This window comes from Aulostomus chinensis, chromosome 15 (assembly GCF_037954235.1).
Source record: "Aulostomus chinensis isolate RoL2024-O1b breed Wild chromosome 15, RoL_Achi_v1.0, whole genome shotgun sequence".
Lineage (NCBI taxonomy): Eukaryota > Metazoa > Chordata > Actinopteri > Syngnathiformes > Aulostomidae > Aulostomus > Aulostomus chinensis.
Genome location: NC_141334.1, coordinates 18,107,529 through 18,120,298, shown reverse-complemented (window position 1 = coordinate 18,120,298; position 12,770 = coordinate 18,107,529). Strand labels below are relative to the sequence as shown.

At 44.0% G+C, this 12,770-nt stretch overlaps 1 protein-coding gene across 1 annotated transcript; it reads left to right on the top strand.

Moving 5' to 3' along the window:
• Nucleotides 1-87: 87 nt before the first annotated feature.
• Nucleotides 88-6,839, top strand: ca4a (carbonic anhydrase 4a). Its single transcript, XM_086226205.1, has 8 exons — nucleotides 88-278; nucleotides 3,054-3,098; nucleotides 3,234-3,398; nucleotides 3,491-3,636; nucleotides 4,350-4,442; nucleotides 4,524-4,590; nucleotides 4,668-4,831; nucleotides 5,191-6,839. The coding sequence occupies exons 1-8, from the start codon at nucleotides 146-148 to the stop codon at nucleotides 5,368-5,370; spliced, it is 993 nt and encodes a 330-aa protein (XP_086082331.1). The 5' UTR covers nucleotides 88-145; the 3' UTR covers nucleotides 5,371-6,839.
• The last annotated feature ends 5,931 nt before the right edge of the window (nucleotides 6,840-12,770 follow it).

Here is a 12,770-nt window from a genome sequence, read left to right as displayed (position 1 = left end):
CTGCTGCACACCAGGAGCCCCACTCACGGGCCCCCAGTGAAGCTCCGCTGAGAGCTTTATCAGAGGCGATGCCCGAAGGGGGAGGGGCCACTCGTCTCTTTCCTGTCGGGCATGGTGATAGATAAGTAGAAGACCCCCTGCAAGAATGCGAGCACATTGGAAAAAAACAAGCCATTGTGTTGCCTTCCCTCAGCTGAGTCCGAGACGCACCGACATGCAGCATCTCCTCTTGTCCGCTGTCCTGGCATCCTGCTGGACCGTCTGCGCTGGAGCTGGAGGTGAGTCTGCCTCAGAACCCCAGCTTTGGTTTCGGATCCGTTCGCTGTTTTTAAAATCAAATCGTGTTCTCTAAAATGGAAGCATCCAGAAGAAATTAGAAGGAAACCTTGGTCGGAGTGTGAGTTTGAGTCTCATATTTCGTTAGTATTTTAATATGCAATTCTTCTTCTTCTTCTTCTTCTTCTTATTATTATTATTGTTGTTGTTGTTGTTATTGCTATTATTATTATTATGAATCAGAATAAATATTAATTCTAGTGCTAGTAGATAAATGTAAAGCTTCTCAATGAACGCAACCGAGTAAAGTTTTTTGTTGTTGTTTTTATTTTTACCAGCCGTGACGGTGGCTTGATTGTATTATCATTTTCCTCGGAATCCCAAGATTCTGTTACACAAAACAAACGACCCAAAATAGAAAATGATCGGCAGAGAGCCGGGTTCTGATCCCGGGAACACGGGTTCCCGGCTCATGCACCAAAACAACCCCAATCCCGCCTGAGGGACACACACACACACACACACACACACACACACACACACACACACACACACACACACACACACACACACACACACCTGCCCTGTCCATCACACTGTCCGACTGGCCTCGGTGTGTCCCACTCGTCCGCTCCTCGCTGTCTCACCCAGAGCAAGAGCTGGGTGATCGGAGGGAAACACGCACCAGATCTCTCTCTCTCTCTCTCTCTCTCTCTCTCTCTCTCTCTCTCTCTCTCTCTCTCTCTCTGTCTTGTGCACCTGCTCAGACGCACGCGAGCCAATAACAGACGGTTGCGTCTCCTCTGCGGCAGAGACGCGCCGAGCCGCGCGCCGCTGATGTCTCCCAATCTCCGTCTGTGCTCGCCGGGTTTGAGGCGGAGGAGGAAGCAGCTTGTCATGTCATTTGGATCATATTCTTGACGATCCAAGGAACAGAAGGAATCTTTGACTTGTTGATGAGTGAAATAAATGTTGTTGTTTTTGAAATGCTGATCAGGTCGACACATGCTCACCTCCGCCGGAAACACGCGCCTGATATCTGAATCGATCCCTTCACATTTATTTTAACCAATCCAGCACTTGAGGCCCAAACCTAGAAAGATTCATCTAACCAGCAGAGGTTTGCTACTCTCACTGTGAATGTGCGCCATTTGCCTCGTTGTTGTTGAGCTCGGCGGGTAAATAAATGGCGCAGGACTTTTGTCTCTTGTATAAACTTTCAATTCGGTTGGAGAGAGAACCATTTTAATCACGTCATCATTGTCGAATGAAGTGTTGGCGCCTCAACGCTGAGCTGCGGGAGCTGAGAGAACGTGCTGAGCATCCGCGCTAAACAACTGGAAACTCCGACTTCCTTGGTTGAACCCGAATCTCTCTCCCGTGTTTGTTGAAGCGCCTTTCCTCTACTTTTAAATTCTGTTCAGTAAAAGCAGCTCGGTAATGTTCACATTGTTTGCTTGTTTTTTGAGTTCGTAGAGACTCATTCATGCTGTTCCTCCGCTCCAGCGCCGCACGACTCGCCAAGGCTCGGACGTGATTGGTTCAAAATAATGCGGACAGAGATCTGATTGGCTGCGGGGGAAATAAGCCCCATATCTGCCTCCAGTGGGAGCAGACATTCACACTGTTTTCTGACTAAAATAGCAAAGTCTTTTTCCTCCGTAAAATTATCATCTGATCATTCATTAACACAATTATCACAACTTACTGAGATTTCTTTTATTATTATTCAATAGTAAAAGCCCTCAAAAATATGTGGTCCTCTGTCCTTCATGGGATTAGTTTTAACTACACACACACACACTCACACACGTAAATATAGATAGATAGATAGATAGATAGATAGATAGATAGATAGATAGATAGAGTTTGTTTGAATCAGTCTTTTCCTTCTCTAAACTAAAAATACAAGACTACAATTTGTACCCTTTTAAATGCTTCTCTTCCTTTGAGGGAACATTCTTCAAAACTTACCTGCAAACAAAACTGTTCTTGCCTCATAACTCAAATTTTTGGAGTTTGTAGTTGGAAAAAAATTGTAAGAAAGCAAAATTGCAACAATTTAAAAACAATTTTTTTTTTTTTTAAAGGACCTCTATATCTACTGGGACATAATTAAGACACAAGCTGCTGAGCCCCCCCCCCCCCCCCCCCAAATGTTTGTCCCCCTGTGGAGTTTATTTTCTCTCCCATTCTCAAGAAGGAACAGGAGGAAAAGGCTCACATGGCTAAAGAAACCAAGCAGCCACTTCCTTCACACACCCCGGGAGAAGTCCTCATACAATTCTAATAACAGAGCGGGAGACCCTCCTGGAGTTTTTTCAATGGCATGTGTGTTTTTCATAAATATTTGAAGTGTGAGATAGCAGCAGATATTTGTCTCTGAGCACAGGGTGGAAACATGCAAACCAATTGTGAAATATTAATAACCCCACAGACGAACATGTGAGAACGTGCACCTCGCTGAGGCTAAAGATTTGGCTCTGTGTTTTTGCTGATAGTGCGGAAAGATAAAGCACAAACGGCAACTTTTTGGTGTATAAAGAGACAATCCCTGTGTATTACAGGGGTTTTGTATGACCGGGAATAACAGCTGACTTAAACCAACAGGAGAACAATTCAGTGTTTGCACTGAGCAAACAGAAATAAACCATTATTAAACATAGTTATAAACATGAAGCTGGGTAGGTGCCAGTACTTGTGTCATGAAGAAACACTCATATAGGCTGAAGCTTGGTAAAAATGCTGAATAAATCCATGTTGTCTGTCTGTTTCAGACTGGTGCTACCAGTCCCAGTTCACCTGCGACCATCAGTGCAACAGTAAGTTTCATTTCTCCAGAGAGGAACATGATTTAAATGTTGACACACACACACACACACACACACACACACACACACACACACACACACACACACACACACACACATCTGACAGCCTGTTTTCTTGTGTTTTAGCACCAGAGAAGTGGAACCACGCCAATGGCGCCTGTGCTGGAAAACAACAGTCGCCCATCAACGTGGTCACCAGGAAGACCCTGAAGGACGAGCGTCTCACTCCTCTTCAGTTCACAAATTATCAGGAGATCTTCAGAGGCACCATAAAGAATAATGGCCACTCAGGTGAGTGGTGCGCCACTACAACTAGACAATCAGTTCTTTGAATCTGGAGGGTTAAGTGTGTGTGTGTGTGTGTGTGTGTTCGTCCCCTCCAGTTCAGGTTGGAGTTCCTATTCTCAGCACCATCACAGGTGGAGGCCTGTCCACCAGCTACAAGGCCGTACAGTTCCACCTGCACTGGGGCAACAATGGGGCGCCGGGCTCCGAGCACACCATCGACGGGGAGCAGTTCCCCATGGAGGTATGCTGGATTGAAGTTTTAAACCTTTGTCTTTAACATCAGGTATATTTGCAGGTACAAATATCATATTTCAAAGACAGAGACCACCACTGGAAACAGCTGGATTCTCTGTTATTTATTAAAGTTTTGCTCACATCTGCTCAGTCATTCCTCAGCGCTCTGATCTAAAATATCAGTTTTGGGGTTTTTTAAAATTTCCTTTACATTTTCATTTATTTGTGTGCAAATTTGACTCCATTTTCTGCGGCAGATTTATTTCCAGCATCTGAACCGCGTGTAAACGGTTAACTCAGATAAATCCAGTCGCTCTTGACTGTTCTGGTCCCCTTGGTGGTCGATGCCTCAGATCATTGAGTCAGTATTTATCAGTTTACTTCACAAACGTTTCCTGAGTTGTTTTTTTTAATGTCACTAGATGAATCTTTGAAATGCACTAAAAATACAGATTAGTCCTTTAAGCTGAACTTTTTCCTCCCGCCCTCCAGGCTTTCAGGTTATTTGGTGTTGTCATTGATTGCTGGATTAGTAGAGAAAGTTGGATGAAGTTTCTCTGGTGTTGCTTCACTTGAACTGGACTTTGTAGATACAGGTTGCTATTGTTGGAGCATGAAATCTACACAAATGTTGCACAAGCTGATATGGTATTTTGGTTAAACTAGTGAACAAAATGTTTCTTCGCACAAAAGAATGATTGTGTGATATTTGTCCCGCAGCTGCACATTGTTCACATGAAGACTGAATACGCCGATCTGACAACAGCCCTGTCAGACTCGGAGGGCGTCGCCGTCCTCGGGTTTTTCTATGAGGTAACTTTTTGAATCCTTTGTTTTTGAAAGCTGCGTTTGAAAGTTTGAAGTGATACTGACATCTGACCACTGCATGTCCAGGTGTCCAGCAGTGCAAACCGAAAGTATGACCCCATCATCAACAGCCTGAGGAGCATCAAAACTTCAAGTAGGTGTTGATCAAACCCATTTTTAACACTGCAGCTCCACAGCATCCCTGATGGTTACTGTCTTCTCTGTCTTCAGGTGCCAACACATCGCTGGAGCCGATCTCTCTGGCACAGCTGATCCCAGCCACGATAAATATGACCTCCTATTACCGCTACAAGGGCTCCCTGACCACCCCAGGGTGCACCGAGGCTGTGGTATGGACTCTGTTTGACAACACCATCCCATTGAGCTTCAATCAGGTTGGTTTGTTTTACCAGGAAACTTACAGAAACACAAAATCAGATACTCTAAATTGACCGTAGGTGTGGCTGTGAGTGTGAATGGTTGTCTGTCTCTATGTGTTGGTCCTGAGATGGACTGGTGACCTGTCCAGGGTGAACCCTGCATCTCACCTGAAGGCTGCTGGGATAGGGTCCAGCCTGCTTAACAGGATAAGCAGTAGAAAATGGATGGATGGATGGATGGATGGATGGATGTATGGATGGATGGATGGAATTTTCACTTTTTTCATTACAATTTACAGTGGTAAACAACACCAAACACACTTTCCCAGGTGACTCTATATTCCTCCTTCAATGATCTATCTTCTGCTCTCCAGCTAAAAGCATTCTCGGAGCTCAAGTTCCATGATGGGAAGTCGATGGTGGGGACCTTCAGGCCGGTGCAGCCTCTGAACGGCCGGCAGGTGTTCCGGTCCGGAGGTGTTGTGATCCTGTTTAGCTCCACCCTCCTCATGGCTGCCGTGGCGACAGCTCTGGGACTGTCCCAGCCCAACTAGAGCAAGGCACCTGTTCTGCACTGCAACACCCATGAACACAAAAAGTTCTGCATCATTCCTCACTTGAACCTATTTTGCAACACCCTCACCGCATGGTTGCTAAGATGATCATGGTGCAGGCATGCATGACTCACCTGGTGCCCCCTTAAACACACATACACACACACACACACACACACACACACACCCTTATGAGACACATGACAATGGCGTTGGAGGCCTTCGAGGTGCTCTAAGGGTTACTCAGAATTCATGCATGTGTCGTGGGTTTTATATCTGCCTCATGATTGTACCATAAAGCAGGTTACCAAGCAACTGAATTCATCACCTGCCCTAATTGTTGACATCATTCCAAAAAAAAACAGCGCGCGCACACACACACATACACACGCACACACACACACACAAAAGCACATTGTCATGCACTTTAGAGCTCATCCACCTTGCCCAATGTCAGGTAAATTTAGTCTCTGCTGTGAGTGGCTGATGGCTTGCGCTCCGAGTGCGGATGCCAGCCTCATGAGCCGGCACGTGACGCCTCGTTCTCAATGGAGCACAAGAGCAGCGTGGAGCTAATAATAGCACAACTGAGTCATAGAAACGAGCTCCGTTTCAAAGCCAGCGGTCAAAGGAGTCAGCAGCTTTTCTCTCAAAGCACAGAATTACGATGGTCAGGTGAACCCCATCATAGGGTGAGTAGTAGTGAGGGGGGGGGGTTCTGTTGGAGTTGCACGACTCCCTCTCCTCCCAGAGTCAGAGGCTCTTGACACCTGAGAGCTGGATGTTGATGCTCTGATAGGTGGGGCATGAATTGAGAGACAGCACAGAGTCTGAGAACCAGCCAATAAAACGTCGCTTGTCTTTTTAAAACAGTTACTTCTCAAACACTCCAGAGTGACATGAGTCAGCATGATTACAAGCTACTTGACCAATTCACACACACACACACACACACACACACACACACCTCAGCCACCCTCTCCCAAGACATCCAGTAAAATAATGATCAGGAGAACATGTGACTGTGTTCATGGCTTGTATTACAGGGTCTCAGATGCACTGAATGTTATCGACTGTGAACTACACCCTACTGAGTTCTCGCTCATTTATTCAGGAGGACCTGTTCTGTATTCTAATGAGAGATCTGTGCAATCTTCCAGTTATTGTGACGATCGATCCAGCAAAGGGATGTGTATATTTTCCATTGTTTCATAGTACATCAAGATATATTTCTATGCCGTGTCGGTGTACACATGTATTTATGTACTGAATGTGTCTGTTGATATGAGACGCACAGTTACAGTGTTATTTATGTATTTCAAAGCTCATATAGTACTGAATGCAAACCCATATGTGAAGCATCAAGTTGTTCATGACCAATGGAGTTTACGTGTATGAGACTGTCAGCTTGTAATGCTTGAACGTGTCATAGATAATATGGTGAATGTGTTCCAGTTGAATAAACTAACATGCCTTTTTAACAACTGTCCCGTCTGCTTAGTAACAATGTCCCTGACAACACGAGGGAAAGTGATAACGGACTTCGATCCATGAAGATTCTCCCAGCAGCAGACTCTGATTTAAACCTCTCAATCCTTCTCCAAGTGACCTGTTTAAGTTAGAGAGGCTGATTTTCATTCACAATCTACGAGGCAACATGCAAGACGAACCACATTTGCTTTTCAAGTGGGTCCCCATCCCCCTTTTCTGTTGCTTTTCCAGGATTCAAAGAGGTTATTGTGCGGATGGCAACCACGAGGAAAATAAAGCCTGAATGAAAGCCCCCCCTCCCCATCCCCTCTCATTCCTGTGCTTCTTCGTTAAGCACCAGGAGAGTTTGGGGATCATGCTTAATATCTGAGGAGAGTGACAGCACCCATACAACCTCACTAACTCCTAAATCTCCCCTCAAATGCCCCTTGTCCCTCAGATCTGTGGGACAAAGGGCGCCATTCTCCCTGGGAGAAACCAGAGGCATCCTCATATTGAATGTGACCCCCCCTGAAACAAACTCTGCAGCTAGTCAGATAGCCAGACATATTTAAAGGTCAGTGGGCCGTTCTATGTCGGTGTGTTCTGGTGGAAAACAAACAGTGTCACCTTTACTGTCTCAGCTTCCTGTGTCCTAAAACTGGAAATAAATCCAGCCGTGGCTGCGCCTCCTCACCGAGCTGTCAGTGAGAAATATTTCTGATGCAATCCAACTTTACTCTAATCCAATTGATACACCTGCTAACCTAGTTATTACACCGGCAGTGCTATAACTCGCACAGACTGTGGGGGTCCTGATGCAGTATTAGGTGGAAAATAACCCATCTTTTGCCGGGTAATGCGGCAGCAGCTAGCTAGTAGTGGCAGTTTCCTGCTAGTTTTGTTTTTACAGCGATAACAATCAGGGGGAAGCAATCAAAACCCACCAAACGCTCATTTCCTCTTGAATTAAACTCAAGACTGAGGGGAACATCCTTTATGTACAGCACACAATGGCTTTCATTCAGCGCACCGTTACCACTTCATGTCTTATTTATCACAGACACTGTTCCAGCCGTTAGCAAACATTTGCCATCAGAGCTGACATCAGTTTACATGATAAATGATGAAAGAGAATGTGAAGCTGTCTCATCTCTCTGAGTAGGATAATGAGTTAATCACTAGCTTTAGATAGTTCTTTCATTCCTCCTTTCAAGGACACTTGAGGTTCAATTGCAGGGGAGGTCAAAGGTCATTGTGGTCCAAATTAACACAGCAGCCTCATAACAGCCACTTCATCTCTTTGCCTCCTGATTCATCTGATCGGGTCTCCTGACCTCTGAGGTGATCCTGATGCTCTCGGTGTCTGACCCATGAAAGACGAGTCCTGGTTCTGTGGCCGGTCTGTGAGAGTCGGCTAAGTGAACCACCATAAAGAGCAGCAGCTCTGGGAGAGCCATCTGGATCAGTCTGTAGTCCATGAAGGGATGAGAGGTGGGTGCAAGAGAATCCCCAAGTGACTGATAGAAGAAATGACTTCATCACAAAAAAAATATGAAGCTGGATCAACTACAGTGAAAACAAACCCCTGTCCATGAATAATGATCGGAATCATGATCTTTTCTTCGATGACTCCATTCATACAAACGTGTGAGAAAGTCCTTCACAACAAAGACAGAGGAACCTTACCAACATGCTTATTGACATGAGAATAAAGGCAGAATGCACATTATAAAGACACAGAATGTTTTATGAAACAGATCAAATAAAATTACAGAGTGAATCAACTTTCTAGCTGGGTCCCTTTGAGCATTACCCCCCCCCCCCCCATTCTGATACAAATACTGATACTGCAATTAACAATGTTACTGAATCACTGAATCCTTTTATCTTATTTTTGTGCAATTATTTCCACATATAGGTCTTGTCTCTTCTGACAGAGACTTTCCCTGTGTGGGAAAACATGTATTTTTTTTGGGGGGGGGCACTTTGATGACAGCAGTGCAGCAGGTCGAGGTCCAGCTTTGCTGGTTTCTGGTATCAGGAGAGTTGTTCTGGTTTACCTGTCGACTGGATGGTAGAAAACTAGAAAAGAGTTCCTCATATGATCTGAATGTGTTTGCCCCACAGCAGGGACGCGCCAACCTTTGGAGAGCAGAAGTTCCACAACTGAAATATTTGGTTTGTGGTAAAATGGAGTCAGGGTACAATGTCGCCATAAACCAAGTGTAAGTCAGGTGTGTTGGAGTGATGTGTGTGGGTTCTGGGCGCCAAAAAGTCTGAGTTTGTGCAGCATTGAAAAGAGGCTCAACTGCCCTCCTCCATCAGTAAACTTGTGACACACGTGCAAAGATATGAACTTACCAGTAAACCTTATCAAAGTAAATTTGCTCGAAGGCCAAATAAGGTAAAACCAACAGGAGGAATTTTCTGTATCTGGTGTCTGCGCATACAGAAACCCAAATGCACAAAGGTAACAACCTGGACATTGATGGCACTGCACTTTGCAGTAAAAGTTGTTGGGGACCAACAGGAAGAGGGTTCAGGGTGGGCTGTAAGATGATCTTAAGTAGCAGCACTCACAAAGAGGGGGAGGTGAACACGGTGACAGCAATGTTGGGAAGCATTGTCCTTCTTCAGGGTGACAAGTCTTGTAAAAGTGAAAACAGTTGTGGTTCCTTCCTGCCTCTGTCAGATTTATGGCAGGTTTTCCTGAAAAACTACAGAAGAAGTTGAGATCAGTTACTCACAACCATTGTTCACCAGGCTGGTGCCTTATTTTGAAATCACTGGAAGATCATTGATGACGAACCGATTCCAATAACCGAGTTGAACGTCAGAGAATCCTGTCAGGAGCAGGTCCGCAGGACATGGGTCATTCTCACACATCCTGCATTCAATAATAGTTAGGAATGTGATGATTCTCATCTATTATACACAATCCAGCACACACCCATCTATCCGCCATGATTTTGTTCTAGCTGGCAGCACGTCCTGTCCACCCAGGCGCCGCCGTGAGGAAGCAGGGAGACGTTCTCATTTTCCATTTCATAAATTGAATATCATGAGTCACTCTGACCAGGTATGATGGCAGTGAAAGGCTGCTGCCTGCTGGTTCATCACGACACCCCCCTCCCCCTCTCTCTCTCTCTCACACACACACACACACTCACACACACACACACACACACCACTGCAGCTCCCTCTACAGCTCTGCTGCTGTTTGAATGCAAATACGGCCACGCTGAGGAGTCAACTGTTTGACGCTGAGGCAGAAACACTCGGTTGATCCTTCCTACCTGCAGTATTTCTGTTTTTGGAGAAGGAAGATTTGAAAACCGAGAAAAACAAAATGTGCTCAGACTCCCCCTTCTGTCTGCTATAAACCAAAGAACACAAGCTAAAATATTCACCAATAATCATTCATCATACATGTTATCTCTCTACAGCTGAGATGTGAGGACAAATGATCCTGCTGGTCTGAAAGATCGGAGAGGATGTGATCTTGTAGCTCAGGATTTTCTGACCTGCTTTTCTGTTCTTGCCTCAAATGTCTCTATTATATATTATACTTATGTATAATAGTATAAATACATGTATCACTCATACAAAGCATGAAGATAAGAAGTCATGGCTGTGAATGAGTTCAAGAAAAATTATTTGAAAAGAGCTGAACAGCTTCTTCCAGTGTCTCGCTCTTTAGGCCCATCCATCCATTTTCTATAATGCTTATCTGTTGAGGGTCGCGGGGGGGGGGGGGGGGGGGGGGTTGGAGCCTATCCAAGCTGGCACTGGGCGAGAGGCGGGGTTCACCCTGAATGGGTTGCCAGTCCAATTGTGGAGCCATCAATTAGGAGCACAGCATCTTGCTCAAGGATACTCCAATATGGTCCATGGGGGAAGTGAGGATCAAACTTGTGACCCTTCGGTTGCTAGACGGCCACTCTACCTCCGAGCCATGCTGCCTCTCTGCAGGCCGTGAACATCTAAATGCCTGAGTCACTCTGGTCATCGACAACGTTTCACATCCGTTCCTTGAATCAGATCTGCTCCACAACTGAAAGGCCTCATCCATCCACCAGGTTTCATGAAAACCAGCCAGGCAGTTTTTCCACAATCCTCCTGACAAATGGACAGAGACACGTCAACTCCTTGTTTAAGTAATAAGTGTAAATGTATAAGTACATGTATGAAAAAAAACAGGCGGAAATACTTAGTCTAGCACAGAATGTACAGTAGTTTTCTGTTTTCTGGATTTAAATAGCAAGGAGACTTTAATCAGAGATGAAATTATCCAGCAGATTTTTTAAAAAAAAAGCCTTTAGTACCCGCTCATTTTTGCTTTAAGGGCTTTTTTTTTGGTGGTGTTTAAATTCATCCCAGGATTTTAACAGGAAATTGCTGTACGTGTCGAAAAGAAGAAGGGAGTCTCATGTTTTTTGTTGTTTTATTGTAATCATCATTAAGTTTGCCTGGCAACCGTGACGTAAGAAAGCGTGACAAAAGATTTTCCTTCACTGTACATCGAAATGGAAAACAATAACAGGCAGTTATTTCTCGTAGCTCCACTTTATTTATGACTTCGTTTGAAGACAGCAGACAATTGCCTCAACTGTTTTAGCTTCTTCTTTTTCTAACTTCAAATTATTCTGGGCAATGATAAACGTACAAACCACTTCTTTTTTTTTTTAAATGCGCATACTTTACAGTGACATCATCATCTGATAACACAACTTGTTTCCCTCCAAGAACATAACTAGTCAACCTTCACATTTGAGGATTGCATGTCTTGACAAATGGGTCTTAACTGTGCAAATTAAACTGTGCAGAAATGGAATTTATAATAACCCAGATTATAAGAGATCTTCACCTTTAGTTTTTTGCAGTTAAATTTGTTTTATTCACCAGAAATTCAGCCTTCACTCTGTAAATAAAACGCAATTGATTGTTCCTCCACTCCGTCTGGTAAAATGTCCTGGTAATATAGCCTCCATACTCCTTATCACGTCATACTTCACTTCTTTTACGTCTCAGCAGTACACGCTGAGTCTGCTTATGTCCATATACAGTATTATTTCCACCGAAAGAAAAAACAGTACATGAATATGAACTAAAATACAGTTCATCCTCACAGATGAGTATTTTACTTTATTCTGATGTTAAACTGAATGTGATATTTCTATGTTACACTGCGCAAGAACACCATGCAGGTTTGGACGTTCATAGTTAGAAGGATCTTTGCTAACATTCTTTACAAAACAAATGCAAATTAAAGTTAGCGAAATGAGTTTTTGTTAAAATTATACACAACACAACCTCAGACGCACACACTCATTTGTTCTTTGTGACTCCAGAACGCAGAAAGAGCCGGCCACAAATATCTAGCTGGAAGCAACAAACTAAATAAAACTTTTCCTGGTTCGGTGATTGTTCAGCAGCACAAAACCAGAAATGTCATTATTATCTTTTTTAACCCAAATCAAAGTGTTTGCGGATTACTGAGCGTGATAAAGAATATGTGGATTTAAGTGGGCACACTGCATTTGAGAGTTTGGAAATTGACATTTTGGGCAGTTTTGCTGTTATTAGTAGTTGGTGCGCCGTTAGCTTTAAGCTCATGTACACGGCTGGCTCTTCCTGCTTTCTCAAAACACAAAGAAGTGATGCAGGAGTGAAAAAACCAGCACTGATATCTTAAGACACCAATTTGTGATGATCTGAAAAGTAAAGTAATACTTTTTAGGTGAACTATTGCTTGAATTTAACCATATTTTTACCATTGAGTTTGTGGTTTTTATGAGTGTTGAGCTGGACAACAATCTGTTGAGAGAAGTTTCTATTATTTGGCCACACTGTCGACATACATGAGAAGAGCAGAATATCAGAAACAACTTTCTTATATAATGTACTCCTCTATAACACCAGCAGGG

Excerpts from the sequence above, each read along its gene's own strand:
- ca4a (XM_086226205.1), top strand. The coding sequence starts at position 146 with ATGCGAGCACATTGGAAAAAAACAAGCCATTGTGTTGCCTTCCCTCAG. Across the intron at positions 4,591-4,667 it reads GAGGAGCATCAAAACTTCAA|GTGCCAACACATCGCTGGAG; the intron begins GTAGGTGTTGAT and ends CTCTGTCTTCAG. Across the intron at positions 4,832-5,190 it reads TCCCATTGAGCTTCAATCAG|CTAAAAGCATTCTCGGAGCT; the intron begins GTTGGTTTGTTT and ends TCTGCTCTCCAG.